At 39.3% G+C, this 26,592-nt stretch overlaps 1 protein-coding gene across 1 annotated transcript in view; it reads right to left on the bottom strand.

The window, feature by feature from the left end:
- Positions 1–26,592, bottom strand: part of rngtt (RNA guanylyltransferase and 5'-phosphatase) — a 112,741-nt gene that overhangs the window by 61,315 nt on the left and 24,834 nt on the right. The window contains exons 9-11 of the mRNA XM_085134317.1: positions 15,124–15,259; positions 12,475–12,546; positions 3,624–3,788 (exon numbers count right to left, since the gene is read on the bottom strand). Coding sequence (XP_084990443.1) covers positions 3,624–3,788; positions 12,475–12,546; positions 15,124–15,259 — 373 coding nt within the window. The remainder of the gene's footprint in view (positions 1–3,623; positions 3,789–12,474; positions 12,547–15,123; positions 15,260–26,592) is intronic.

The raw sequence follows: 26,592 nt of genomic DNA, 5'->3' as shown, positions 1-26,592 counted from the left end.
AATTGCTTAAAGGAGCTTCTTCGACATCTTTAAGAGTTCTAAACAAATGTCTGTCCTCCTCCTGAAAATCTTATGTACGCAAACACGCGTTGCAACTTCTTATCTTGTGCGGGTTTTTATTTTGACAGCGAATGCGCACCTGCGGACCACTTATGTGCAGCCCTGGTTATTTAGCTCGTCATATTGCAGCCACAGAAATTCTTTTGTCCATGAAACCATAAAGCTGCACTTTCTTTTTGCCTTATAGTCTGATTTGCCATAACTTTTCCGTTTTGTCACTTCTTCACCCTGACCTGTCTTATTTGGCTCAGCAGAACTAAAATATATATCCTGCTGCTTTTACACACGCACTAACATAACGCTCAGCGATTCTCTGCGCGATCAACCTCTCACATGTTTAAGCTGCGGGAGATTTCACTTGTCATGTTTGCATAGTAAGCTAACGATTGATAAGACGATGTCAGAGGAATTGGTGCGCAAATTATCATCACTCACAGTTCACGCGATTGCAAAGTGAAAGCAAAAAACAAGCGCAAATTCAAACGCGATTTCAGTATGTCACATATTGACAGTGGCCGATGCCAATGACATAATTACCCAGCTACATTTCCGAAAGAATGCAAAAGCATTGACATATATTTTTCCTTCCTACGATAGGCCGACGGGCAGGGCAGAGATAGATTTTGGTAGCCCGACTGGAAAAAAGCCCCAGGACGTCAGGCTAGCGATTTTGCGAGCCCTGTATCTGATTGAGGAATCACTCATCTTTGGAAAAGAGAGTTTTTTATGGAGAAATGTCTCTTTCCAAAATAAAAGCTATACTATACGCTTCTTCTGGGCTATATTCTCAGCAGCATATTAAACATATCAGGTCCCCATAAGGAGAATCATGTGCTAACGGCTGTCTAAATGACTCGGGTAAAGCTTGTAGCATGCGCGCTTGTTTTTGTCTGCTTCCACTTGTCTTTGCACTAGGATGATGTCGGAGTAAATGTGCAGTCATATTGGTTGTGTTCCCACTAGTGCTGTCAGCGTTAATCTGAAATGACGTTAACGTCACAACACGGCAAATCTCCGTTAACGAGCTACCGCGGATCGCCTCATGAGTGGGGCTGGAAGACGTCAACACATTAACGAGCTAACTGCGCTAACACACTAGTTCCCACCAATTGAGCATTGCTGGCACATCCAACATACTGTTTTACTTTTGTCCATGACATGCTTACCTTCAGGGTCATACGTCACATGAAAACCAAAATAGTTCCAAACGCCAGATCTGAATGAGGGCGGGGGAGGTTCAATTTGCCATGTTGCAACTAGCCTAGCTTCTGTCTCGCTAGCTTGCCCTGTGCTCAGTGAATCTGTGTTCGACTACTCCGCCTAGGCTGCACTGTCGAGCGCAGATCCACTGAGCGCTCAACACAGACAGCATCGTCAGAAGGAAAGTTGATAAAATAAATTAAAAATGTTGTATTGTTCGATACATATGCGTACCGAACCGAAAGCACTGTATCGAACGGTTCGAATGTTGCACCCCTAATATTTACATCTTGGGCAACTGAAGGTATATATATATATATATATATTGTATTAAATATTATGATATTGTCATGGCATCTAGCAACAAGTAAAAATGACCAACTGCTAGCATTTATACCCAGAAAAACCTTATAAACACATCTCATTTTAGTTTCAAGACAATAACATCTAATTCCCCCCATTAAAACTTATCGCAGCTGCTTCACATTTAGTTTTGGCAGGACTACACAGTCTGTCGAGCAATATCACAATAAATATTAGCCGTGACTGAATTTCAATTAAAAAAAATTATATCACAATTTTTAAAAACCAGAAAACTAATACTATTAGTTTATAAAGATGTTTAAAATTATAATTCGATATGTTATTTTGCTGTATTCAATGATGAAAAAATTACACACAATTTCTTTTCACAAGCTTTGTAATTTATGATAATTGTAATTGAAGGGCCTGATTTATATCAGATTCATGTAAGCAAATCTAATTTGGCCACAGTTTTTCTTCAACTAATGAAGAAGCAGTGTGCATCACATCAAACTAAATTAAACATGCCATGAATACAATTAATTGTAGAGCAAGATCAGAATTATTGGCTACTGTCAGCCAAGTCCACTCAATCCTCATAAGAGGGAAATTCCAAAAATATATTATCTGGTTGCCCCGATGGACAAATTCTGTAAAACTAAAAGGGTTCTTTGTAAGATAATTGGAAAATTGGAGGAAGCAAAAAGAATAAATGTTCCCAATTGGTGGGGAAATGGCGACATGAATGTGTAAGTGTGCGCGATAAAAAACAGGAGCCTAGCAACAGACAAAAGCTATCATACAACTCCAGCCTGTGACTGAAATATCCCCAAAATGGAATTTCTGGTTGATATGCCATGAAGTAGATGGTTGTGCTGCTATGAATTAATGAGACAGATTCCAGCTTCTCCCTCTTAATGTCCCATACAACAGAGATATGCCTGTATGGGGAGCAGATGGCCAGTGAAAAACACAATAGAGCAGTCAGAAACCAGACAGCTCTGACTTCATTTCGAGAAAATCTCAATCAGCATGAACCCCAAAGCTCGCAGAGGTTATGCCTTACAAAGGTTCTTAGAAAAGACGATAGCAAAGGGTTAGACCAGAGGTAACGCAACCATTCATACTAGGAATTTTGCACAAAAGCACAAAAACACCAAGATATCAATGTTGGCAGAAGAAGAAGTGGAAAAAGCAGAAGAAATGTCAAAAACTCCACCCCCTCCAAACACTTTGATCGTCGCCGAATATGGAGCGCCAACATTCCCAACTGATCTTTGTCCGAGCAAAACATGAAACTAATTGTGCTCTGACCTCCCACAGACGTGATTGTAGGGCACAAGAGCAGGCCTTTGAGAGAGGCTTAACATCTTTTGAGAGAAATAAAGTCACTGCTATTTGCAGCCTATGAACAGCACAGTACTCTAACCTGGGCCATGAAGATGTACGACAGGACAAAAGCATAAAAACATCACCCAAAATAGACAGTAAATATATCTGAGTAAACATAGAAATGTATTTTATGTTTATTCATGGTATTAATGTGCTAATTAAAGCAATGCTAGGAGACGACCACTCCAAAATGTTATAAAGTGAAGTTTCGTTTTCCCCTCCTAGTCAGAGTTTGCAACACCAGCAGTGTATTGTTACGCTTACAGCTACCACACACCTGAGACCCATTATGATCCATCCCAGCCTAGGTAGCTGTGAGTTCGCTCCCTTAGGCCAAACCTCAAGAGGGCGCCCGCTTCCTTCTATAAGACTGGGCTTGCTATAAGAAGTTGGTGTATTGATGTGTTTCAGCTGCTCTTGGTCTGCCCCCACCAGCTCAGACCAATTTGCTCATGAATTACTGTTGCCCTGGAAAACAACGTCTAGGGATAGAACTGGGACACAACTAACTCAACAAATTCATTTTAGGAAACAATATGTGAGGAATTTGGGTCGTCTGTGTTTCTTTGTTTGAAAAGCTGGATTTTGCTTCAACTGGGCGCCATCTGTCTAAGAAATGGAGAGGGAAATGGACTGGAAAGGGAAAAGAGCACCGTTGATTACAATACCTTGCGTGAAGCATGAATGTCATAGAAGGGCTTTTGTCGGACACTGTAGGGCTCCTTGGTCTTGTCAATCTGTCCGGTCTTCATCTTTTCGTTCCTGGGAGAAATTATTTCCTTTTCTATGCATAACAGCCGGATATTGAAATCACACTGGCCAACAGGCTGTCCCTGAAACACAAAACAAAATCAGTTATTCAACTCTACCCTCTTGCAAACATTCACAGATTATTCTATGCTTGGCTATTCACAAACAAGAACAATTAACATCTATACGAATGCGACAAATACGGCAATATTTATTTGGACTTTGATTTAACCTTGCAGTTGTTCCAAGGCTAGATTAGCACATACATTTTAAAATGCATTTCTTTTGTGAAAACATATTACAGATATGTGAAGATTACTGAACTGCCAGTTTTGTCACCATGGCAACACTGGTAATTTTACTTTTCGTGAGGTTGAGGACTAGGACTTTTGTACATCTGAACAAGGCAGGCATTTTCAAAAGGGGAACAAAAAGAACTTTACAATTGGTGTGACAGTAGCATAAAGTACACTTTGAGGTGCTTCTTGAAATCCTTTCCTCAGAATGAACAGACTGATGAAAATAGGGCGAGGGACTTTTTTTCATGATGACCCAGTCAACTGCAAACAAACTGCTAGGTATATTCAATCAGACATTAGACCACAAAACAATACTCCATAAATGTGTAAATGCAATTACATATCTCGCCAATATTTGACCAATATTGAGTGTTTAAATTCATCGGCATAATGGAGTTGCTCCCGTCCTTTGCAGCTATAACAGGTTCCACTGTTCTGGGAAGGCTTTCTACAAGAGTTTGAAATGTGTCTGTGGGAATTTTTGCCCATTCATCCAGAAGAGTATGTATGGTCAGACCACTGATGTTGAATGAGCTGGCCTGGAATACAATCTTTGCTCTAGTTCATCCCAAAAGTGTTTGATGGAGTTCAAATCAGGAGTCTGTGTGTGCCAGTAAACACCAAAACTCATGCAACCATGAGAAAATTACATTCCCAAACGGTTCCCAGAAAATTTCTTGGTAAGCTGAAGCATTAAAATTCCCCTCGACCTACCACAGAGAAATAACCCCACAGCAATACCCTTCCTCCACCAAACTTAACTTAGTTGGGCAGGTAATGTTCTTTTTGACATCTCAGTCTGCCACATAGAAAAGCGTGAGTTATCACTCCACAGAATATCTTTCCACTGTTCCAGACTTCAGTGGCGGTGTGCTTTACACCACTCCATCCAACCCTTGGCATTATGCATGCGTGCCATAGAAATCCAAACCGTGAATTCCCCTGAGTAAGCAGAATGTTGGGGACTTTGACGCACTATGTGCGCCTCAGCGACCCCGCTCTATAACTTTACATGGTTTAGCACTTTGCGGTTGAAGTTCTATGATTCCTAAACATTTGCACTTTGCATTAATACCAGTTACAGTTGATTGTGGAATATCTAGGAGAGATGAAATTTCACATACTGGCTTGCTACAAAGCTTATTAGAACAACTCAGTCACTCACAAATGTTTATAAAGGCAGGCTGCATGGCTAGGTGCTTGATTTTATACAGCTGTGGTAATGGGCAAGAAATCACCTAATTTCAATCATTAAGAGGTGTGGCCCAATACTTTTATATATGGTAAACCTGTGAAAAGGTTAATTTAACATCAGCTGAACTCGTCCCAAAAAAAGTGCACTGCACAGCTAAATCAGCTTTTCTTTGTCACCATGACAACAGTTTGCCCACAATGTTGGTCAATCACTGTTATTCCACACAGACAAGCATTTCAACCTGAGCCACTACTTTCGTTTACACAGACGGGGGCCACAAAGGTTCCGCCACAACCATCTGCTGGTCCACTGTGACTTTGACAGGAAAAAGTACAGCAAAGCTTGTTCCTGTCCCGGGTTATAAATAATAAAGCTCAGGTGGAAAATGTAACAAGTGTTAAATGGTGCCGAGGAGTTTGCGATGAAAACAGCCCGATAAGCCTCGAACATTTGACAGTTACCGCCACATATTTCTGCTGCTCGGCCGACAAAGCAATTAAAAACAACGAGGCACAGACTTCACTTTTATCAAAACTTCTGACGTTAGTGATGAAAATCTGCCAGATGATCATGAACCAAATACTTGGCAACAATTTGACATTTAATTGAAAAAAATGAGCTCAAACTCCAACTGAGCTGCAATTTATTTGGTGCCAAAACACATCATAAATCACAGAAAGCTTCTTTTTTTTTTTTTAATTTCCCGGCTGTGATAAGCACAAAAATACTTTTTAATTTCTAACCCAAACACCTCCTTGACTGTTAAAATTTATATTTATTATAAAAGAACAGACAATCCATTTTCAAACCACTTTATGATTTGCCAGAAAACTACATACTTTGGCAAGATAGACTTGTTTTTAACTGAGCAGTTACACAACAGTATTCTCTATGCTAATCACTGGCTCCGGTACAGCCACTAAATAAACAGAATAATGGAATTGAATTTAAAAATGTGTTTGGCACCGATAACAGCAGCATGTTGTTCCAAACATCATTTTATCTGCTTACTGAAAATACAATAATCTTTCCTTTGGTTAAATAAACAATCTTAAAGCCCATGATAGTAATTATTAATGTACTGTAGATGATCTTTATTACATTAAAAGCATTTATGTTTTGTTAATTAGATAATTATTTTTGTCAAATGATGATTGCCAACAAGTTTAACACATTTTTCTAAAATGATGGCAATCTAAGACAAGGAAAAAAAATGGGTAAAAGAAACGTTCCAACAGCCATTTTTTCCACTGAAACTGGCAAAAGTTTTTGAACATGAATGAAAAATAAATAAATAAATATACAAATCGATGAACTGACTGTTACAGGTCTACTGTACAGCTTAATGAAAAGCCAGTTTTTAAGCAGCAATTATTTGAGTATTGGACCATTTCATGAGGTTTTAGCTTCTTAGACAAAGAACATCGATTTATCAAAACAATCCATCGAAACATTAGCAATTTTTACAGCTCTTACACCAGCAGGATGGATCAATATTCTCTCATGTGTATCGAGAGGCCCGAAGGCTTAGGACCTAAGCATTTGTATTCTACTCGAAGTGTTTGGTAAAGGCCACTTCTCTTCTCAACAGCTCATCAAGGAATTATTGGAAATGGCAGGGGAAAAGATTTCTGAATAAAAGGACAAGACAGTGAATGACTTGGAATTAGCTATGATTAGACGCATTACTAGAGTGTGCTATTTTGTGAGTCACACGGATTTTCAGCAAAACAGAAAAGAAGATCAGAGCCCTCTTGAAAAGTATACCTTTTCAAACAGGCACTTTGGAAAGACTTCTGTATTATGTACGCTGCATAGATTACATACAGCTACAAGAGAGACAAAATTGATATGGCAAAATATCTTATTGGCTTCCATGGGTGACAGATTGGTAGTAAAAATGAGTGTGTTTAATACACATGCAGCAGCACTAAATGACTTTCCTTAGCACTCTGACTCATGGTGGTGCACAGAAAAGGAAAGGGAGTAAAGTGAATGAAGGCAACCAAGTTGAGAAGAAGAAAAAACTCACAGGGTGGAAAATAGGAGAAAACAGAGGAGAGCATTTCAGAGAGCTAATTAACTGAACGGGCATATTATTAATGTTTAATACAAATTTTAATACACACACACACACACACACACACACACCCTTACACTATGATGTGTATGCCTTTAGAAATACAGGTAAAATCTGACCCACTTAATGGTACGTAGACTTATTGGCCACTTTATTAGGTATGGCTCATGATCAAAACAAATACCTAATTAGCCAATCACATAGCAGCAACTCAATGCATTTAAGCATGTAGACATGGTCAAGACAGCCTGCTGAAGTTTCAACAGAGTGGATGGTTTAATAGACTTTGAATGTGGCATGGTTGTTGGTGTTCTAATTATTTTAGAAACTGCTGATCTGCTGGAATTTTTTTTTTTTTTTTTTTTTTTACACACAACCATATTTAGGATTGACAAAGAATGCTCTGAAAAAGAGAAAATATACACTGTTGATGTCAGAGGTCAGAGGAAAAAGGTCAGACTGCTTTAAGCTGACACAAAGGCAACAAAAAAAAAACATTCGATAAAAACAAGGTATGCAGAAAAGCATCTCTGAACACACAACACATCCAAGCATGAAGCAGATGAGCTGCGGCAGCAGAAGGCTACAGGTGCTACAGATATCACTGTTGTCAGCTAAGAACAGGAAACTAAATAAAAAGAAATAAATGGAAATAAAGTGAATATTGGCTTTGCATTCATCAGGATGCGACTTTATTAGGATGCCCATGCTGATCTGTGTCTGCAGGATGCTTAAGTTGCCAACTGTCTGCAAACAGATTAACCATAACAACTTGAGAAACAAGAAGCCAGTCAAGCTGTGTCCTTGTGATAGACTCTCCAATTTGCTTAATGTAGCCTTAACAATGTTATAAGGGCAATTTGGGAACTTCAAATAAGGTCACAGACAGATTGAAGTTCAAGATACTCTTGTTTAAACATTTCTTTGAAGAGTTCTTTTTCTTTTAGGGTGACTGCAAAACTGCACTACATCCTCCTGGAGCAACAGCTGGTATCATGTCCCACACATTCGGCACCATCTGTCAGCCGTGTCATCGGGACAGAACAAGATGTAAGTGTGGATGATTCAAGGCATGTGCTGTCCACGACTGTTCAACAGGGAAACAGCAGACAAAAACCCTGTTAACCAAACATTTCTAGGGCTAAATATCATTTTGGGCTGTGACTCCAGGGGTTAATCTGTCACAGAGAATATCATAAATGCAAATATACCATTTATGATATGCTCCGTATTGATACTGCAGTCACAATAACAACCATGGTTTAGAGTAGCAATGGGGGAGAAAAAAGAAATCATGCTGTACATTTATACTGACATGAACTGGATAATGTAAAGAAAATCAAAGTGAAAAACTGATGCGGTAGTCTACACCATTCTGCCAAAATTTCATTGCAGCAGCTCAAAAATGGTATTTGTAGTATGTACTTCCCCTATGTCCTTATATCCATGCCTGAGAATGCCCCTAAAGGAATAATGGATGATGCTCAGGCTACCCTCATGAAGTCCATTTCTAATAGTTTGGTCATTCACACCAGTGGCCTGCAGAAGGTCATTTTGTTGGGCTTTGGCAGTGCTCATCCTGCAGAACCGGTATCTCCGGTATGCTCCGGTATGCTCAAGCACCTTCTAAAGCCCTGCCCTCTTCGAGAGTAATCGCACATCTCATGGAATCTCCTCCACACTCTTGAGCAAACTTTCTCTCAATGTTACACATTGATGCATCATCCTGGAGGAGCTGGACTACCTATGCAACCTATGTTGCCATTCTAGTGCACCTGGTAGTAGCTGAAACTGATTTACAAACCCCTCTGTTACTTAACTGACAGAGCAATACCCCAGAGGTCTAACTGCCTCAAAGCTATACTAAAAGGTGTTCTTTTATTATTTTTTTGAGCAGTTTATATATACACATTAACTTTTAAACACCAGAGAGCAATATAATGAGAAATAAAGGATAATAGCATGAGGTTGGCAAAGCTAAAATAATACAGCAAAAACAGTGAAAGTGTTTGAAATCCTGTTGAAAGCAGATAATTTGGGATAAATTACATTATATATCGGTGACAAAATAAGAGATGTCAAAGCAAGTTTAATGCCAAGCTTCCCTCGGGATATTCGTAACAAAAACAGAGGCTTTCAGGATGTTTTGGACTAAAACTGTTCGGCATCCTGTTTGACAACAGCACTATTGGAGCGAGCTATTATTTTAACAGGCAACATCAGTTACTGCTAATACAGTGCATCAGTTAGATTTTAAGGAGGAAGAATAACACTTTTTCTCTATTTTTTTCTCTATATATTTTTCTGAGACTAGAGGCAGTCGGATTAATGAGCGAACACTTGATATAAAAAGAAGCAAGTATTCAGGCTTTACATTCACATCTCAACAGATGTGGGTAGATTTGATCTAAACCTTGAACACACACAAAAGCTTACAGTTCCGGAAAATGTATTTCCTGTCATCCACCTCCATCACTGAGAGCCAGGGTCGCTCCCTTTGGCTTCAGGAATACATTTGTGTCTAAATTTGTAGACTGGCAGGTCTTAGGCCAGATTTTATGACGACATTCTATCCAAGTGTACGAGAAGAGTCCCTGAAGTATACAGTTCCTGCTCCTTTATGAGTCACTGCAATGCTGTCGTGAGCTTTCTTCTCAGACAGAGTTCAAAACCAGGAAAAAAAAGCATCTTAGATACAGCAAAGAGTTAAGCATATTGCTGTGTTTAACAAGGGGTTGCAAGGTACTTCATAAGTACTTCTACAACATATTTAGAATTATGACTACTCTTAATATACTGCATAATCCACTTGTATTTAACACGGTAGAACAACATGAATTGGTGGATTAGCATTGTTTGAGTAAGCCACACTCAATAAAGGCAGCCAGGGCTTGTGTTCCCTGCAGAATGGATGTGATTTATGAGCAAATTATAGCACGTGAGGTCAACTGAGAAGGCACGATTATCGAATGGCAGCTTTTACTAGCTAGAGGCCAACACTAACCCAGCTCTGGGTCTTGTGTTAATCTGTGCAACTTGCACTTCTTCATTTCTGCTGTAAGTAACAGTCATTACTGATAAAGATGTAAGGTGTATGTTAATGCAGTATAATTTTTAAGTAACTGCACAAAAGGAGACTGCAGGTTATCAGTTTGATTCTGCTGATCTGAAAGAAATGATGGAGCAGATTCAATAGCTACAGACTGTACCTGCAGATTAACTTTTCAAGCAGAAGTAAATGGAACTGACGGCTGTAAAACCTGCCCGTGCCTCGACAGATAGCATTTCTGTGGTGAATGCTATAAGCACTCCTTTCTGCTCAACCGTTTATCAAGTTAAGCCAATTATCTTGTCTACTTATGCACCGAAAGCAAGATTATTTTAGCAGCATAAAAGATAATGAGGTCAATCAAAGTGTCAGCAGATAGGCAGTGATGTCAACTGCAAACCTCCATGCTTTTATTTCAAAATAACAGCTTTCAACAAAAAAATAAATATTTTTTTTTTAAAAATCAGAAAATTGGGGGGCACGTATGTAAATGCTGTTGTCTTGTCTGTTCCCCCACTGTGGGGGAGCTGACAGTGACTGACAAGCTGCAACAACTTTCAAGAAAGACAAAAAATATTTGTAATTATCTACAACAAGTGAAGTAAGAGAACTCCCTAGCCCTAGCTTGGGGTCATTTTCAGAGTGTAACCAGGCACAACTATTTTTCCAATCAAAGTTTTTCCAATCAAAACGTCAGTAAAACTTTTTACTGACTCCTTAGATGCCCTGAAATTACCCAACAAGGCGAGAGGGAACATTCTTTTCCTTAGACTCAAATCAAAAGCATCCCTCTATTAAGCTTCAACCCAACTTTAAATATAAGCAGGGGGTCACATTAGGCCATGGGCCAGGCTGGTGCTGTGTTCTCTCCCTTGCTGCATTTCCACCTTCAATCTCAGGATAAAGCCTCAGTACCAAGGAGCAGCCCACCCCGGGTAATAGAGAAGGCCAGAAAGGATCAATACAGTGCTCTACTGATAGCGGGGTGGGGAGTCATGGGGTGCTGCTAACCTCCACAACATCTCACACAGACGTTCCCCTCGCCACTGGAGCCCTCTATCGAGCCGCTTGCCTGTGTGATCCTCTGATCGATAGAGAAGGGGAGGCGACAGAGAAACATAATAGCGGAGGTAACCCCCTCGCCCACTTCATCCCAAGGTATTCATCAAGTTCTTTTTAAAGAAGACAGGAGAGGGCTCCTAAGGATAAACATGCAGGCTCGTTTGTCTCTGTGACTATCTGCATGCCATTAGCAATATGCAGACATGTTAAAGGGATAAATTAAATTTAGAGTTCGAAAGAGTGCAAGTAGTTACCAGCCTCGCAGTATTGTTCCCGGGCAGTTCACGAAAAAGGTCATAATAATTTAACAGGAGAAACATGCTGTTAGACATATAAAAGAACACACAGACGCACCAGGCACTTACTGCCACACTGAAGCAAATAATGGACTGCTCATCAGGTCAATCCTGCACAATGCATCATACTGACAATGTTAAAGGTTAATATTTAATAACATTTGTCTAAGTGGTTATCAAAAACAGGTTAGTGTAGCTGGCAAAACCAATTCAACTGAAAGTACAAGAGAAAAAAAAAACACAAGGAAAAAACTTTGCTAATAAATATTCAATTATGGGTCAAAAGCAGTTCAGACCCAGCTTTGTTGTTAAGGTCAGGCTTTAGTCATGACATGTTGCAGGGTCAAACAGAGCCACGCTTTCCCTTTAGCATGCAGAATGATGAAGCTCTGTCATCTCTATGCAAATACTGCAAAGCCTGGATCAACACTGCTCTGCTGCCTGCTGCATTATAGCACTGAAGGAACTCAACCACGAGTTTGAATTTTCAGGTATAAGGGATAAGCAAATCCTAAACCATGTCAGTGCTTCTTCACGTAATACAGCCCCCCGTTTGGATTATATACAGCCTGCTACCAGCTACCGACTAAGACCACAAAATAAGAAACCCTTTTTGCTGAACCTTAAATAAAGAGTAAAAAAAGCAGAGGGCAGAAGCAGCTGCAGGCGGACTGCAGAATTAATAGAATGCATCCAATGTCCTTTTAGTTTATTCTACCTTACATCTTGACCTGTCACTTCTTCCGCAATAAAAATCATAAGAAAAGACGATACCTTCTCATACTCACATTGAATTTGATGATGTCATATATCAAATAGCGAGGCACAGGGTGACCGTTCACCTTGTCGATGATCATCTCCTGCAAGGAGTAAGACAAAGATTCGGTCAAGGGGGATGGACAAACGACAAAGGAAAGGGGAGAAGATGCAGAAAGTAAATGTTCTGAATTACGTGAGGTCTTAACATTACAGCATAATAAAAGAGCTGCCTGTTTGAAATGTGTTATGTAGAAAGTGTGGCAACTCTCTAGAGGATGTATGTTGAGAGAGGAAGATGCCTGTGGCAGTGCAAAAGATAGCAAGCCAGGTGTGTGGTGTGTAAGTACGTGCACATGGGTGTGTCTGTGTGGTCAAGGAGGACATGAAGCAGAAATAGCACTGCACATTTATTATGCAAAGCTGTCAGGTCGAGGTCAGGTGCAGTCATGACGGTTGACACTCATAAGAAACACGTGATTAGTTTTAAAAGATGTGCACAACAGTAAGACAACAGTAACAGTGAAGAAGATACTTTAGCTGATAAATATTTGAGACTGACTCACTACGTATAGAGAACTATATTTATCTCCTCGCCCCTCATAAAATATAGAGGCACCTAACTGTGCTCTAGTGATGTACCTGACAGATAAACGAGTAACAGGTAAGACATCACTCAAGGACACAGCTATTACGAAAAATGAGTATTTTTGGAGGCCGAAAGGCTCATATCAACAGTACCATATCAACAATACCAACAGTATGAAGTATGAAGCTTCTGTTACCGAGATCAGAAACTAAACTCTACTAGCTTTGAAGATATTTGTTTCATAGTCTCGTAAATAGTTCTTCAATCTTTACGCTTTACTTAGCATAAAGATTGGGAATAAGGGGGGGGGGGGGCTAAAATAGCAAATAATATATTCCAAGGATCAAAGTGTATGTATTTTTCCCTTTGTGAGTGGCTTATTTATTTATTTATTTATTTATTTATGGGGGGGGGGGGGGTGATTCTCTAACTATTCTGAAACCAATCGACTACTCCAATGACTGTAGGAGGAAAGTTTTCTTATTTTTTTCTTCTACTGGTTCAAACATGACTGGTCAGTAGAACCTGGACATCTACCATCCTTTAGTAACTTGATGGATATTCACTTCCAACCCTGCTAGCAGTAAAAGCGGTCTATGTGATGAGCTGAGCGAATTGCCCATTACTGGTATTTTACAAACGTGAGTGTTATTCTTGTCGCTTTATTCTTGGCAAAAAGTGAGTATGTCAAAACATTTCTTTTAACATTTATTTGACTTAAAAGAACCCAAAGCCAACTATTTCTTTACATTTCAACATTTAACAGCAGCCTTCAGTGCAATGGAAAATTGTTATAGACCTGTCATCTACCAGCCACTTTCCCAAGATGAGAAACTTCTGCTTGAGTACCTGCATCTTAATGACTACTTGAAGTATGTTACAATTAAAAACTCCCCCTGCTGGCTGACGTAATTTTACTTCACGTCTCACAGGGCGAAGGACCAGACAACACAACTAAATTTCCACAGCTAGATTGGTGGAGAGGAGAAAAGGTGTGAATGCAAGGCATGCACAGCTCTGAAGGAGGATTTGGAGAGGAGAAATGATGTAATTCCAGGAGGCTGCTGCCATCATTATGGATCTGGTGTACTGAACCATGGCGCAGACAGACAGCAGCGGATGAATACATTAATGTGACCAAAGGAAACTGCCAGGAATTCAGTCTACACTGTGCATTCATCCAAAACTGGAACCCAAGTTGATGTAAAGCTCATTAAAACTGTAACACAAAACAGCATGTAAAGACAAAGACCAGAGGCTCTGGGCTAAAGATGAAGAATATCAGACAACACAGCTGGGTTCTAAAGAGATCCTCATAAACTGCAAAATACAGCCTCTATCAGCTAAGAGCCAGAAGCATCAACAGATTAATAAACACGAGTCAAAACAAACCTTGCAGCAATCTAAACACACGGCCACACAGCTTCTTCAAAGGAATACTTAACACGCTGCAATTAGACGTCCTGCCTGAGTGAGGAACTTAAATTCACCGCCTCAATCAGAAACTGTTAAGCTAAGAGGAAGCGCAAACCTAGTGTTTGCATAAAATCTCAAAACTTTGACGAAGCAAAGCCAGGAGCAACACATAAAGAATGAAAGGCAACTTATTTGTAATCTTCAGTATTTGAAAGACAAAAACAAAGTCTGGCTGCCAGAGATTTATAATCACTGATGACATGAACGTGCAAGCAGTTTCCTATGTTTTCATGATGACTCATACATGTGCACCTGCTGCAGTGGTGCAGCTTGGACCTGCGTGACACACGCTGCACAGACACGCCAGTGGAAGTCAGAGCCTGGCATTACAGTGGAAGGATAAGTCACCGACCCCTGCTGAGCACACAGCAGAGCGCAACAACAAAAACACAACGCAGAACAAAGACTGAAAACTGAAACATTTCATTAGTGCTTTCCCCAGGATGTGTACAATCGGAGTCTGCTGTTTCAAACTGAAACGTGCTCACCTTTCGCACCAGGTTTGACAGCTGGTGTCAATTAGCCTTTTCTAATTTCGTAAAAAGACTACGCAGCAGGAGCAGGATGACAGCAAATTTGGAATTGGAGGGGACACTGGACAAGAAGCATAACTTACCCCATCCAACAGAGTATTTGATAGGTGGACACGTGGCTCTTTCCGGAAAGGAAACTCTAGATTTGATATGTGGAAGACGGCGTTGTCTCTGTCGATCATGTACACCTCATTTTTTCCATTGATGAGCATCATGTACCTGTGGAAAAACAGGATGCATCATTAGCTAGTTGTAAGTACAAGTTAACAAGTTTTATTTGTGTTAATCGCTGTGATAGCAATGATTATAAGAAGAACCACTGAAACCCAAACTCAAGTAGTTAAAAGAATATATTAGAAACTGTAACACTGTCATAAATTCAATAAAATCCTGGCAATAAATCTTACATTTTTTATATGCTATGAATAAAAAACACTGTTGGGGACTACTTGGTTGATATCTTCATAAATGAAGCTAATCCTCATCAGAACTACAAGTGGGAGCTTTGATTAGATTAGATTTCATTAGCAGTGATTAAACAGCCTCCCAGCTGTCACAAATGTCTAAATTAAATATTACAAAATCCTGGCTGGTGCACAAATTATGCGATATCAGTTGTTTTCTAACTATGGTATGTTTTCTGTATGTGTTGATAAATCCCAACTAGGGATGGTCATTGCAAACTAGCTTAAGTTTAGTACTGTGTAGCTTTTATCTTTTAACATATCCATACATCCATAAATCCGTACATCTCCAACATACCCCCCAAAAATAAGCTTTATATTTATGCGTGTCTCCCATCAATTTTAACTCAAGCAGTTGAATGATTTTTTTTTTTTTTGAATAATGATTTCCTTGTTTCCATTACACAAAAGGGGGGGGGATTTAAATTGCAACAAAGACAACAGCTTCAACTCCAAAAAAGCAAAGCACTGGCCTCACCTATTGGCTGATTGGCTGAATCTTTACTACTAAAACAATTGTTTGGCATGCGACCCTGTCGATCAAGAGCTCTTTCACAACACATTCGCTGAACAGGAACAGAATAGATTAGAAAAACAGCATCTCAGCATAAGTGTTTCAAAATGTACATGTTTTCCATTTCACTCAAAGTATGTTTAATTGTTTCTTTGGGGTAATCACAAACTATTATAGCCTTTGTGCCACTTTATTAAAATGTTTCGTATTGCTTGTTTTGATGTAATTTCTCCAGACAAGCAAAGAGGCCTATAATTTTCTTTCATTAGCTTATTTGGATGATTAAGTATGGTAATAATAATAATAATACTTTAAAGCTTAATTGTTGTAGGCAAAAAGAAACAACACAGAGAGTCTGTGTATGCCTCCAATGAGCTGTGTTCAACTGAGCTGTGTTCAATTGAAAATGCAAAACAAAACAAACAAAAAAACCATAGGTAAAGGTGCAAAAGCTTTTAATCATGTCTGAAAAAGGAAAGATCACCAAACAGATGCTTAATTACCAAAGCACCCAATTTTCCTTTTATCTAGCTGCAGTTAACGAGAACTGCAGACTAAAAGCTGTGATGAGTGTGGCTGAAACTGAACAGACACATAAAAGCTTGCTTATTTTACTTTTAAAAACAATAAAAGGTGGCTGATACTAAAACTTGTTTTCTTTTTACAAAAAGCATCTTAATAAAATTTTCACTCAATGGTAAACCAATTATTTTTCCTATTACAGAAGTCCCTTAGCATCTTCCACTAGCACAAAAACACTTTGTTAGCACAGAGTAATAACCTATCTTCAAACTGCATACATCACCAGTGGCCCATGCTCAGCTGATCCACAGCACGCCTTTGCAGGTAAGATAAAGAGGCACAAAACAACATTTCTACAGTCTGTTTTCCTCAAGTTAAACTTTTGCAGCAATAAAACAACGTAACATACCTTGTGTGATTTCATGCTGTTGTCTCTACAGTATATATTTATTACTGTTACCATTTTAAAGGTTTTTTGTTTTGTTTAAAGAAAACCAACATGGTCAGTCTGGGGTCACACATTGTTTGTGTTATTGGATTAAATGGTATTACACTGCAAGGGATTTGCTGGTATTTTGTCCATCACAGTCTTTATTTTTTCTGCTTTGGAATTCTTCAAAAGTAATATTAAGTAAAAGCAAAACAGAAAGTGAAAAGACAATCCACTGCTGGAAAATTACTTTTCCACCCTTGAGTAGGCCAATCTGGGAGATTCAAAACTTGAGAGCAGCGACTGTTGGACTGTTAAAAGCTGTTAAAACAGGCCAGCTTTCAAACATGGGTCACGATATGAGCATGTGGCTGGTATTAGTTTGACTCATAAGGTGTGCCGCACTGCCAGCGCATGAAGGATAAGACCCCTTTTAGATTTTTATCACCCTTATTTCTCCATCTGCACCACTACAAGGATGGGGTGGGGGGTATCTTTGAATAACCAAAGTAAACACTATAGGTGAACTGAGATGTTCTTCTCTCAGGCATTTTCTTTAGAGGCGTGGGGCTTAAAAATTAACTGGATATGGGTTCCCACCACATGCATGTTAATCTATTATTTTGTAGACACCCCATCTGGAAAATAAGTCATCCAAATTATTTGGAACCCAGTTATAATTTAAGGATCCATCCTTCTGCTGGTGCTGTCTAATTTAGAAAAACTGACCTAATGTATTTCATTTAATGAGATGTTTTCTTCTTATTGGGGCTAAATTGAACTGTGCTAGATGAATTTTGTGCATCAGGCCAGGTTGCTTTATCATCTTTTCATTAAGATACATAAAACCGAGGTCGAACAATATTCGAAAATACTGAGCCTTGAGCCATTCCTCATTTCTTTTTATTTTACTAGGAAAATAAGAAACAGGTGCAAGGATCTATCAAAATGTGCAGCAAATAAGGCAAAAACCTTTTTTTCGAACAATTCTAACAAGTTTGAAAGTCAATATTTGGTATGACTATCTTAAATAAGTTTTCTTATATACTTTTTTAAGCAGTGTTCAGGAATAGTTCTTCATGCATTTAATACTCTTCTTTGGATGATGGCTGTTTGTTCTCTGTCAAAACGATTTTAACAATGTTGAGGTCTGGGCTCTGAGGAGGCCAATCCATGACTCGACTTAACACCTTTACCAGGACACACTACACCCACTGTCAGAATATGCCAAGTTTTCAGCTAATACATACACTTTTTTTTTTTACTGTCAAACTCCATTACCTTTGATATTTTTCAATTATTTGACTACAAAATGCTAACAAATGATGTGTTTCGGGGTGCTAGTTTTAAAGATATTATACATATTACAATATTATATAGATATAAAATACATACATTTCAGTACTAAATAATACCCAGAGAGGCACAGTTGTGTTTGCTGCTTTATCAATAAACACAATGAGCTGGCAAATAATAAAAAGCAGTTTCGAAACAGGGACATTAAACAGACTTAAATCCTTGATCTTCCCTTCTGTTGGTTCCCCAAAAATGAGCTAAAAAAAGATGGGCCACACCCAAAAACACAGACACCATTGTTGCCTTTGTGTTTCCTCCAAAACAGTCTCCAAGTATAACAGCAGGTGTGAGCATTCAGCATTGTTTTTACCCAACTGCTTTGATTAGATTTTCCATGTCAAATACATCTTTATTAAGCTCTGTTTGTTGTCTTTTTTTACTTAAAGAACAATATGTACAGAATGACAAAACCCAGAAACTCAACCATAGTTGACAAGTCCCATTAGTGTCACTCTCAACTTATTTTTGTTGTTTAACTTAACATCCATCCATATGTGTGACATTATTCTGTTTAATGGTTGATTAGTTAAGAGTCAAGTAGGCTTGTCTTTGTTAATTCCACTGAGAGACAATCCGGTGGCTTCATTACACACCTCTTATGAACTCAATTACACTCTGCAGTCTGCTGGCTGCTCTTTAAAACAAAATACCAAGTGCTGAATAAAGCAGAACTAATATGTCGTAATGAGCAACTAAAGCCCTGCTGTATTTGGAAAGGTTAAGTATCCTAATCAATGTGAGTAAAAACTGCAGCAAATTATCTTGTATTTCAAACCAGAAGAAAATTGGTAGAAGACTTTCATGTGGTACCAACTTACAGCTAGTACACACACTGAAGGGATGTACGCATTGTCGGAAAGCCAATTTGGATGACAGAGATGAATTTGAGATTAATGACTTCCCAAAGGACAAAGACAAAAATTTCTCATACCTGCTGTGACTCTCCACGATTATAAACAACAGGATTAGACCTAATAAATATGCCACCAATACCAGCTGGTTCAAAAAGGGAAACTTGTCAAGATGCCAAGAGTGAGGGTGTGTGGAAGTTTACACCAGCAACAGTGATGTGCGTTACACAAGTAATGTGCCAGTGCCATTTTACCCTTGCTGACTCTCAAAGGAGATGTCTGGCCCAGGACCTCCAACACGGACCGCACCAAAGTATATCTGGTGAAATATAATGATATATGAGCGTCTTTATGTATGGTCTTGTTTTATTTTGGTCATCAGCCAATGTACTAGTTAATAATTCCCTAGCTAGCCTTAGCCCCTCTCATCCCTAATGCCTTAATCTTCATTGCAGACATGGATACACACACAGACATCTGGGGAGCTGCTTGCCAAATAGTCATTCTGGTCATATTTATTTAAAATCTGCTTAAAGTCCAGCAGCTGGGGCACATCTGTAATAGATGTATTATAATGCAAGATGACTGCTCCTCCCTAAACCTGGTTCTATTGGAGTTCTATTCCTGTTAAAAGGGGGTTCGTCCTTCCCACTGTCACAAAATACTTGCTCGCAGGGGGTGCTGTCTGATTGTTGGGGTTTTCTCTGTATTACTGTAGGGCCTTTAGCTTACAATTTAAAGTGCCTTGAGATGACTGTTGCTGTGATTTGGTGCCAGATAAGTAAAATTAGATTCAATCAATTTAATTCTCAGATGAATCCCTGAAATATGTCTTAAAAGCAGGTTGACAGGAAACACGTGGAGACCATAGGTATCATTCAGCTGCCTCTTCACTCTTGCGGTCAGATGGACTTCACCGTCACCACATTGGGCCACAGTATAGTGAAGCAGTGGATGATCTGATATCCTCGTGTCGGTGTTGTTCCCACATCATCATAATAAATGTTGTTCCAGGTTCAACATTGCAAGTGACCAATCTCATTGTTGTGACGTCCCCCTTTTGTGCCTTTGAAAAATACCGCCTTAAAAAAATCGACTTCACTTGCGAGAAGAGAAACCGCTTCTGTCCGCTGATCCAGGAACTTGAATTCTTTGCATTTCAGGATACTTTCCTTTAATAAACGGTAAGCATTATACATATTGTCCTTACAGAGGCGGTTTCTCTTCTCGCAAGTGAAGTAGATTTTTTCAAGGCATTTGTTTTTTTCGAGGTCGCGGATGACGTCAGTAGAAGGTAATTGGTCACTCACAATGTTGAACCTGGAACAACATTATTTATGATGACGAGGGAACAACACCAACACGAGGATATCAGATCGTCCGTGAAGCAGTAGTCCTCATGCTCTAGAGGTCTGATGTAAATAGTAGTGCCACTCTAAGCACTCAAAGTACTTAGACAGTCTAAGCACCTGAGTTGAAGGCAAGTGGATTTTTTTTTTTTTTGGTAGGTTCTTGAAGTCATTTTATCTCTCATATAAGAGGCGTCCATATCCACTTTCAAGACCCTAAAAAGAAGTGCAGTTGCCTTCCAACTAAAGTGCTTAAGACTACCATGACCTGCATACAGTAACTGACAATCTGCCCAGACACACTAACCAGAACTACCTGCAGCTGAAGTTCTGGTTCACGTGACTCTGCGCAAAGTTTTCTAAGGGCGTAGAGCAGAATGTCGACTACCATTGTCCCTGAGGGGGCATTATGATTATTTGTCACAATATGAGCCCGCTCATATTTCCAGAAGACCACTTTTTACATGACAAGATAATCTTTCAACAAAGCGTGGGTTCCCTATTGCGCAGACACCTGCGTCTCATTAAATACATTAAATTATTATCCATCCTTTTGAAATATTGTGGTGAACCAGGATTTTATTGAAATAAATCAAATGGTTTATAATGCACAGACAGGACACTTTTACATGACAATATAAGTTATAATACAGGGTGGGCCATTTATATGGATACACCATAATAAAATGGGAATGGTTGGTGATATTAAAGTCCTGTTTGTGGCACATTAGTATATGTGACCATTGTTTTTCTTGTGACATTACCAATAAGTTTGATGTGTCACATGGCCCTCTTCCTATTGAAAAAACAAAAGTTGTATCCAAGATGGCCGACTTCTAATTGGCCACCATGGTCACCACCCATCTTGAGGAGTTTGTCCCCTCCCATATACTAATATGCCACAAACAGAACTTTAATATCACCAACCATTCCCATGTTATTACGGTGTATCCATATAAATGGCCCACCCTGTACAACGTCTGGAATACTCTGGTCAAGAAAAGTGGCCGTCATAAGATGGTGTTATGTGTAGAGTATGACCACGCACGCACGCACGCACGCACGCACGCACGCACGCGACAGGAGAAAGCGTAAAAACACACTAATCCTGAGATATAAAACAGGTGGAGACACGTCCTGTGGAAACTGCAGGGGGATGAAAAAAAAAAGAAAAGAAAAGAAATGTTGGTGGAGAAGGTGAGTGGGCCAGCACTTACATTTTTTGGGTGGGAGGGGACGGACTCCATCCTCAGTGGAGCTGAGGATGGAGCAGGGTAAGAAAGGGAACAGGAAATGCCTGCGTTGCCTAGTTTAGGCAAAATGATAATTCCTGCAGATAGAAAGATATACTTGTGTGCAGGGCTAATATCTTTTATCTCAGAAAAGGAACAATGACTAAAAAGATCAAACAGAAACGCTGAGTGTCACAACAGAGAAGATCTGTCAACCAGTGGGGACACAACAAGTCTGCACAGAGCAGAAGAGGTTCCCCCGCTGTCTAATTAGCCAACTAGCCACGGCTGTCAAGTACGTTCAGAGGAAAGTAGAGACCATTAGTTCTGTGTAACTCCCAGTGGTCCTCCTCCTCATCACAGCCACACCTTCATACCAATACCATTCCTCCCCTCCTTCCTTCTATTAAATTATGTTGGCAGCAGATACTTTATTCTGTTCTTATGGACAACAGGAAATTGTGAAATATAATATGCTCATTTATTCAGACAAGTGGATGCTTCTGCCCGCCTCCTCCTCGGCTCTCTGGGTGCTTCGCATGTTATGCGCGTTCCCGAGCCACATCCCCCAAACTCTTTGGCCCTAATGAGGCACAGACGGTCATTGTATCGGCTCTGCAAGTCTACAAGGCATGACTGACAGCAGCTGATTTCCAGAGGAGGGTTTAGATCAGATCCAACAGCTTTGCACATCATTAGTGATGCGTCAAGGGGCTGTTCAAGGGACGGTGCTTTCTTTTTCCCCCCATAGGGAGGGCGGGGTGATTTCTCATTTTAGACGGAAGCGCAAAAAAAGAAAAAGTGAGCACAACAAATGGATGTACATATTGTATTTGTTTGCTTGATGCAGTACTCTTGTGACTCAAAATACTATTTAAATACTTACAAATTTAAGCTTTTATAAAGAGGCTTACATATGCAGCCAAAGGCAACTAATCCTTTATTGTTGCCCACTACCTGGGCAAGGATTAAGGAACCCAGTACTATGGGTTCAAAAACTACACACACTATAATTGTATAGACAATGTTAACTGTGCTCAATTTTGACAGTTTTTTTTTGACTGGTTAAACATTTTTTGGGGATGCATTTAATTGACTAGGAGACTAGTGAATTAAATGTGAGGAGCAGCCCTAATTTAAAGCTTACTGAACACCAGTAAGAATAAATTCCTGTAATGTAACCTACAAGTTCCCTGTTGAAACAAAATTTCAATAACTTACAAGAAAGAATTTTGGTGCGGTCTATTATAAAAAAAGGTCCGCTGAGTGGCATCACAGACACTAGGCTAGTACACGCCCTTGCTACAGTGTTGTTTGGCCTGTTTTTGCTGCTGGTTATGAAATGAAGAGTGTAGAAACAAAAGAGTAAAATCAGCTAATTGACAGGTAGTTGTAGAACACACAATGACCTTATTATATATCATGTAAAAGTCAGCTTCTGTTAATATAAATGAGATGTTTCTGTGAAATTAAAACGATACAACGCCACTTGCTGTGCTGTCCACAAAAGGCAAAAAACCACAACAAACAAAGACCCCACCCCCAATTTTAGCCATTTGTGAGGTGGTTGCCTGGAAATCTGATGGCACTTTAATACCTAATACATTACTGAAGTTTTGTGGATATCAATCTGATTTAAATACTCTGATATAGATAATAATTTTCACATTTGAATCCCATTTGGCAGCTGAACTCTTGACTGTGTGGGCCCCACAGGAGGCTCACAGATACACACACTTAAAGATTTTGTGTGTTATAGTAAGAAATAAGAAATTAACTAAATAACCAACAGAAACTATAAAACACAAACACACACATATGTGTTTTTAATTATTTATTAAGCATACTGGATTAATGAATAAATGTTTTAATCTTTGTGTTATTGTATTTTGTTATATAAAACACTGGCAGTCTTACAGAGAAAACCAAAGAGCCAAAAAAAATGGAAAAGATGGCACTGAAGTCTCTTTCACTGACATTATTTCATCTGGGATGTAAAAGAAAAACACTGGATTGGTGTCCTCTCTTTAAATAAATCACTGGAGTGGTAATCAGGGATGAAACAGGACTTTAAAGAGACAATTAAAAAAGTCCAAGACTTTCTCAAGTCCAGTTTCTTTGAGTCCAAATTGAGCAACATTGTTTGTTTAAATGCCTAAGAACATAATTGGCTCTCTCCCTTCTCTTTGCCCTTCTCCTCTTCATCTTTGGGTCACAAACCAATCTAGCCCTGACAGAAGGCTGTATAAGAAGAGGTGAAAAAACCCCAACTCAGTTTATGTCTCCCCTCTTGGCAAATCCACTAATTTTGCTGTCTTTCCAAAGCCCATTAGAAGCCACCTCCTTGGCAGATTGCAGGCAAGTGACAAGTTTGTTTTTGTCTTGTTTTTTCCCCCCTCACTGTCTGACTGGTTGCATCGAGAAAAGCTATATAATATTTTTAGGTGAGTGGGGAAGCGTCAGTACTTTGTCACCATCACGCATGTTATCGTGGTACTGAGTGAGGTAGTTTAACTGTCAGAGATGCTGATGCGTTGCCCTGTAGTCATAAGAAGAGACTGCCAGAATCACCGATTTGATCCTGACAGCAACTCTGTTAGACCATTACAGGCTGCTGAAAATTAACATTCTTCCTCACATAACCTTTTCCTGTAAAAAAAAAAAAATTATACTTGCATGTGATATTTAAAAAAAAAGAAATTACTCATTTAAAAGTAAAAATTGCTTTCATTAGAATTGGAAACTTTTTTATCCTCACCAGGGTAACAAAGGGATTAAGAATATGTAAAACTAAAGTGAGGACCCCTGGCAATATGCAAAGAGAAAAATCTTTCACGGCCACCTTGGAGAGACAAATTTCCTATTAAAAGTCCATTTCAGGCCTTAAAAATGCCACTGGAAAGAAAGTGGGACATTTAAAAAGAAATGCTCTGCACATTTCATGTAATGCATCAAGAGAATGACAATTTACCACTGCCATCTTAATGAAAACCCACCAACTCGACAATCTTCCATCATGTTAGACTGCAAGTCCTGCTGTTGCCTATGTATACTTTTTTTTTTAATCCTTTGAGAAATTTTAGATTTAGACCCCAGCAGCACATCGAACAAATGACCACAAATCTTTTTGTGTTAGTTTTGAGAAGGGCAAACCTTCGCCCCTGGCAGAAACATCTGGAATTCAATATGTAGGGCAGACCTTCCCAAAGTGTGGGGCCCGCCCCAGAGCCATTGCAGGGGGGAAAAGGGAAAAAACAAAAGCAACGCTTGGACACTGCTAGCATAATGGACCGGTTTTTGATGGGGCTCCCACACACACGCAAAGCATGAGATGAAGCATAGCTGAATATGTTTCCAAACTAGGGCTGTTCGATATAACAATATCGGATGACGATATAAAAACGTCTATCGTTTCATTTTACGCTATCGTTTGTTTTGTGGTGTCGCAAAATAAACTGTTTACGGCAATATTTTTTCATCGTTTTGATGGTCACTGTAGTGGCTATATTAATTTCTTAAAGTTCTCTCTTTCTCTTATATTTAATATAACCACACTACAGACGGACAAGTACCTGTTTGTATGTGTTGTCGTTAGCAACAATGACGGTAAAACCAACGCGTGTCCGCTTGTTTATGTTCCACATAAACCTTTCACAATAAAGCTCAAGATCCTGTTGAGACTTTTCAAAATAAACGGAATCACATGAAAGAGTATGCAGTGTTTACGGGTGGAAAGCAAAAAAGAGCCACCATGTGCTAAAAAAAATTAACCTTAGACTCAAATGTTAGAACAGGCTTTTCCCCGCAGCACGCCGTGTAATAAATACTCACACAAAAAAAAACAAAAAAAACAAAAAAAAAAACCAGCGGCTGTTACAACTTATGTCTAAAAACGTATAGTTTGAAAACACTTCCCGCAAGACGAGCTGCCCGAGATTCACAGAATATACAGAAAATGTTACATTTTTGTGATTTATATCATTATTGGGACAATAGATGTCTTATATCGGAATATGAGATTTTGGTCATATCACACAGCCCTATTCCAAACCAACTTCATTCTAAGCCAAAGACTAGAAAATATGGTGAAGCATATTTTCCCTTTGGCTTCACCTGCACAAGTGCCAAGGTAGGTCTCCCCTGCATAATTGGTTTTCCCTTCGTTGGGAGCAGCGTTGGGCTCTCCAAATCTCGGACAAACAGTATCCCACATTCTTGATTTTTAGTTCACAAACACTTCTTGCAATGACTAACTACTCATGACATTTTGGAGATGTTAGCTCTTTATACAGTAAAGTTACAGCGGGATACAAATAATATCAGGCTCATCCTGCCACAATTTGTTCCCCCGGTTCAAATCCCGGACAAACAGTATCCCACAGTTTTTTATGTTTTAAACCAATTTCCACAGAGAGGCATTTTTTGAAAAAAATGTATTGATAGCAATTTTGAATATTATTACACAGGAAAAAAACAACTACACGTAAAATAATTACACCGTGACGCCTCTGCCTTTGTAAATAGAGGGACAGTAACTGTGTGTGTGTGTGTGTATGTAAGCGTGTAAAACTTGAAGATAGAGACAAAATACTGTCACTGTTAATCTGAATATCTGCCATTCTGCAATTCATCTCATGTAAACAATAACGTGGCGCAGAGTGTGACGTGAAAAAAGGCACATACCTTTGACGTTGCGTGATGAACTCTGTATTTCTCGTCCACACGTAAACGCAAAAAAGGAGTTTTAAAAAATCTCAGTTTTCGGTGATTCGAAACGGCGTTTACGTGTGGACGAAAGGTCCAAACGCATAGAAACAGCTGCGTTTTCAAAAAT

Source organism: Neolamprologus multifasciatus, chromosome 15 (assembly GCF_963576455.1).
Source record: "Neolamprologus multifasciatus chromosome 15, fNeoMul1.2, whole genome shotgun sequence".
Taxonomy (NCBI): domain Eukaryota; kingdom Metazoa; phylum Chordata; class Actinopteri; order Cichliformes; family Cichlidae; genus Neolamprologus; species Neolamprologus multifasciatus.
This window is presented reverse-complemented; position numbering and strand designations above follow the sequence as displayed.